Source organism: Belonocnema kinseyi, chromosome 4 (genome assembly GCF_010883055.1).
Source record: "Belonocnema kinseyi isolate 2016_QV_RU_SX_M_011 chromosome 4, B_treatae_v1, whole genome shotgun sequence".
Classification (NCBI taxonomy): Eukaryota; Metazoa; Arthropoda; class Insecta; order Hymenoptera; family Cynipidae; genus Belonocnema; species Belonocnema kinseyi.
The window spans coordinates 49765480-49770375 of NC_046660.1; the positions used below are offsets into that span (position 1 = coordinate 49765480).

At 26.0% G+C, this 4896-nt stretch overlaps 1 protein-coding gene across 1 annotated transcript in view; it reads right to left on the minus strand.

The window, feature by feature from the left end:
• Positions 1-2812, minus strand: part of LOC117170884 (Down syndrome cell adhesion molecule-like protein Dscam2) — a 315200-nt gene extending 312388 nt beyond the window's left edge. Inside the window, exons 1-2 of the mRNA XM_033357927.1 lie at positions 2790-2812; positions 1852-1992 (exon numbers count right to left, since the gene is read on the minus strand). Of these exons, the coding sequence (XP_033213818.1) occupies positions 1852-1992; positions 2790-2812 (164 nt within the window). The remainder of the gene's footprint in view (positions 1-1851; positions 1993-2789) is intronic.
• Positions 2813-4896: the final 2084 nt, after the last annotated feature.

Consider the following 4896-nt stretch of genomic DNA (forward strand, 5'->3'; position numbering starts at 1 on the left):
GAAAGAGGGAGCTCTTCTTAATATTTTGACACCAAAATCATGTCGATATACCTTACCGACTGCGAGTAAAGCCACCCACGCTTTAACTTGACAGACTGTATTTCGGTTTGTAAACTCTTTCATTGCGAAAAATTCAAGTCTTTTTCTTTTCACTCTCCATTACTATTTACAATGGTAATTTTTCTAAACTTTTTTGCAACCTGAGCTATTTGATCTGCTACTTACTGCCATTACTATTTTATTATTTATTTTGGTGGATATGAATCTTTTCTAATCGCACTTTGCTATTAAAAAATATTGATTTTTCCAACTATCAATGGCAATTAATAACTTTAGAATATATTTCTAATTGATATGGATAAAGTATTTCTTCGTATCGCTCTTGCAATAATTACAAACTCTGCCACTATATCCTAGCTTGCCATTGAACTCTTGTTAATATAAATGTTATTATACTAAATTTCCCAATCAAAAGTTTCTCCGTAGAAAAAGAATTTTATACGATATTAAACTTTCTGAAACTAAAATAGTCGTTTGTTTTCATTTTTGTTTATCAAAATGCATAATGAACTTCTAGAAAATTTACCTTTGCAGCTAATAAATTAGAGATAGTTGAATTTCAAAACTTTAAATTTCGAATTATATAATTACGGAATAAAAGTTTTTCAATTACAAACGCTTTTAATTGGAAATTGTCTGGTAATTGAGAATAATAATAAAGTTAAACATTTTCAAATTAAACAATAAAGGATAGAACCATATTTGTATGATGCTGAACTAGCTATTTAGGACCTGTCCAATAATTTGGATTTGAAATTATTTTAATTTGGAAGATTTCAAGGAAAAACAGCTTAACTTTTAATCTAAAAAATAATTCAAATTTAGAATTTTTTTAATGCATACAAACATACGTAATTAGTTCAGAAAAATTTAAAAATTACAGAACTTTATATTTTAAATACTCTTAATTATTGAATCTTCGATTGAAAATCGTTTGAGTGAAATAATTATGAATGTCCATTTTCAAAATTTGATAATTGCCAATGTTTATTTTCAAAATGGAAAAAATTTTTAACTTTAAATTTTTAGTCTTTCAATTTTTAATTGCAAATTTTTCAAACTGAAATATCCCTTATTTAAAAAATCAAAAATTAAAACTGATGCAAGTTTCAAGTTTTAGCGTTTTAAATTATGTAATTCTCATGCTTTACATTTGAAATTTTTGCAATTTTGAAGATTTAGAATTAAAAGTTTGTGACTTTTAATCTTGAGAATCATTTTAATTTGAGAATTTCTATGCATAGAGTTTAAAATGGAACAGTTTTCCATTGCGAATCTTTATAATGGAACTATTAAAATAAAAATACTAAACAACATCCCTATAAAATATATGAATAACGAATTAAAGATGATTTCTTAAAAGATGTGCACAATTTCGTAATTTGAAACTATAAACAATCGAAATTAAATAAGTTGGAAAATTTTTCATTGTAAGTATCTCAAAAATGGATCAAACATTAAAATGAAAAACGCTAGAAATACTACAAATTTCTTTAATATTTCTTTTAAGAACATCTTAGGTACAATATAAAATCCCCAATTTACCGATTAACATGTTTATTTCCTTTTTATTCCTGCTGGTATAAAATCTCATGTTTAAATAAAAGTAATCTTTGTGTAGATTACTGAAATCCAATTAAAATATAAATTAAATTCAAATTTAATAAAAGCTATTTTATCTATTTTATATTTCTTTTAATTTAGAATTATTAATTATATTTTTGAAGTACATTCAAGTTAAGCATAAATTTTAGTTTAATAATTTGGCAGTTAAAATAAAAAAGTACTCACCTATTTGTAGGCCGAGGATTCGCGTAGGCCACACAAGGAATAACGATAGTTTCTTCAACTCGAGCTATCATATACACTAATTTATCATTTAGCATTGGTGGCATCGATCCACGAGTTTCTGAAACAAAAACAAAATTCTCACTTTTTCAACAATTTCTTACATCTTGTTTTAGAATTTCAACAACAAATTAAATATTTAAGTCTATACTAAAGTTATCTTAAATTAAAAAATTAGCAGTGTTAAAATGATTTGTATAACTAAGGAAAATATTTCAATGAATTTAACTAATTATGGGAGGAAACTGAATTCAAACTTGAAAAAAAAACATTTTATATTAAAATTCTTCATTACACATTATTTATTTCATTTTTTTGTTTTTTGTTTAGATAAAAGCTGCAATTAAAATTTGATGTACAAGAGCTTATTTTAATCCTTGAAAGATTTTCTACAAATCGCCTGAATAGTTTTTTTATATATTGATTACAAATATTATTCATGTAATTAAAAATTGTATAGTTCCTAAATAAAATGTTTCTATTAAAAACATACGAAAGAGATCTATAGAGAATTTCTCGAGGAATAAAATAAACCATACCACATTAGGATTATATAAAAATGACTACTTAAACTTAAAGAGAAAGCGAAAACACAAAACTCTAATTAAAGTTGAATAAAACATGTGAACATAAAATATTTTTTCGAAACCTCACATTTAGCGTTCTTCCAAAATTAGTTGTTAAACAATTAATTAGTAACAATACTCATTTTTGAAATTTAGATAACATTAGTACATCCTTAAACTGGTCGAAAATAATCTATACGTTAATTTTGTAATTAAATAATCAATTATTGTAAGCGAAGTTCAAGTCTACTAAAATAACAATACAAGTTCAGGTGTAATTGAATTCAGAGTTTGAAACGCGAAAAAGTTACGAACCAATTATTCAGTTTGATCTGCATTGTTAAATCAAAAGTAATAATGAATTTATTGCCCCACTAGAGAATAATGTCATGGGCTATCCTCCACTTCAACCTTTACCGCTGTCCAACTATCCGCATAAATTACTACTGAGACGAGAGAACTACTTTTACAGAGTTTCTGTGAATGGCTGACTATACATGGGCGTTACTACTGTCATTAACGATAAACCGCAAATTGACTGCCTTTAAGACGTGTACTACAATTTGAATTGAGATGTCTAATGGAAATTCAATTTATTTAAACAATAAAGCATCACTGCCTCAGAACTAGTGAAATTTTAACCTTTGTGTGAAAATAAAAACATTTCTTGGTACTACTGAGCTACTACATATTCTCTCGTTTATATATGTAAGAAAGGGACGAGTGCTCAATTTTTCAAATTTATAAAATATTATTAAATATATGTGTTTATATTGTTAAATTTAAGTTTTAACTATTTAAATACATAAGTGTGTCATCTAAACCTCTGTCCTCTGGCAAAATCTTAGTAAAATTGATTTTATTGATTTTTTAAAACTGTTTTTGGAACCACTGATAAGAATGTTGTTAGCATTAATTCATGTTTAAAACTTTTAAGATTTCTATCTTGGGAATTAAGACTTAAGTTTAGGATTTTAAAGAAAATAAGCATCACTGATATTCCTATCTGATCGAATTCAGCTAAAAAATACATCCCACACATGTGATGCATATTTCAATAAGACAACTTTATTAATAATTGAAAATAAATGAAATCAATTCTACTAACAATTTTCTACTCGAGCTTAATTAGAAAGTGAATTGTTGCTGATCCTTCATGGAGTCCGAAGAAAACAACCATTTTTAAAAAGAATTCAAATTTTTAGAAATTCTAAAAAAACAACTAATTTGTTAATTTTTAGGCTTTTTTATTTCTTCACTGATATGGAAAAGTTGAGAAATCTCTTTCAAAAATAAAAAAATAATATAATTTAATTTTGATTGAGACTTTCGTCGGTCTACTTCAAGGGAGTATATTCAGAAATAATTTCGTATGATTTTTCAAGGGATCTGTATTAATATCAGAGAATAACAGAATTTTATAATGTTTTCACAGAACAGATAGAGATATAATTCTTTTTAAAATTAAAATTTTTTTTGAAAAAATTTTTATCCTTTCACTCTGCTCGAAATCAAACCACAAAACTTCCGATTGCCGATCGGGTGGTCTCCCATTAAGCTACTAGGGAGATCGGAAGAACAGTCCTTTTTCAGAAATACACGCAATATTATGCTAGCTGTTACAATTTAGATTTCTCAAGGAATCTGTATTATTATCATTGAAAAACAGAATTTCTTAACGTGCTTACAGAATAGATTTAGCTATGAATTGATTTTTTTTTAAATAAAACTTTTTTTTTTTAAAAGGTCCTAACCTGTCGTTCAGGTGGAAAAGAGAGACAGAACTTTCAATTTCGGGACGGGTTCTTTCCCATTAGATTGCTAGAGAGATAGAGAGAAATATCCTTTTTCAGAAATTTTAAGAAATTCTTAAATCTAAAGCCTAAAAATTTTTAAAGAAATTATGTTATTCTCTGATGATAATACAGATTTCTTGAAAATTTTTACTTGTAATACCTGTCATAATTATGCGTGTATTTCTGAAAAAGAATTCTTCTCTCAATGTCTCTAGTAGCTTAATGGGAGAGCACTTGACCGGCAATCGGAAGATCTATGGTTCGATTCCCAGCAGAAAAAAAATAGAAGATCTTTTTCAGATAAAGTGTAATTAAAAAAAAAATATTGTTGTATGCATGAGAATATTTAAAAAATCCTGGGAATATTTCGGATTATTTTGAATACCAGAAATGTTAAAATGATCAAGAATATCTGGGTATTAATACATATAATGTGAAAAAATCGTTAAAAAATTACTCGATTAAAAGAAATTATCAGAATAATTACTTCATATAAAATATTTTTTTAATAAGAAAGAAATAGTTTCATCTAAACGAAAAATTATAAAATTATTGTTGCGAATAAGTATTTATTTGCATGAGTAAAATATTAACAAAGCAAAATAGCGTTGTAATCGTTTGAAAGA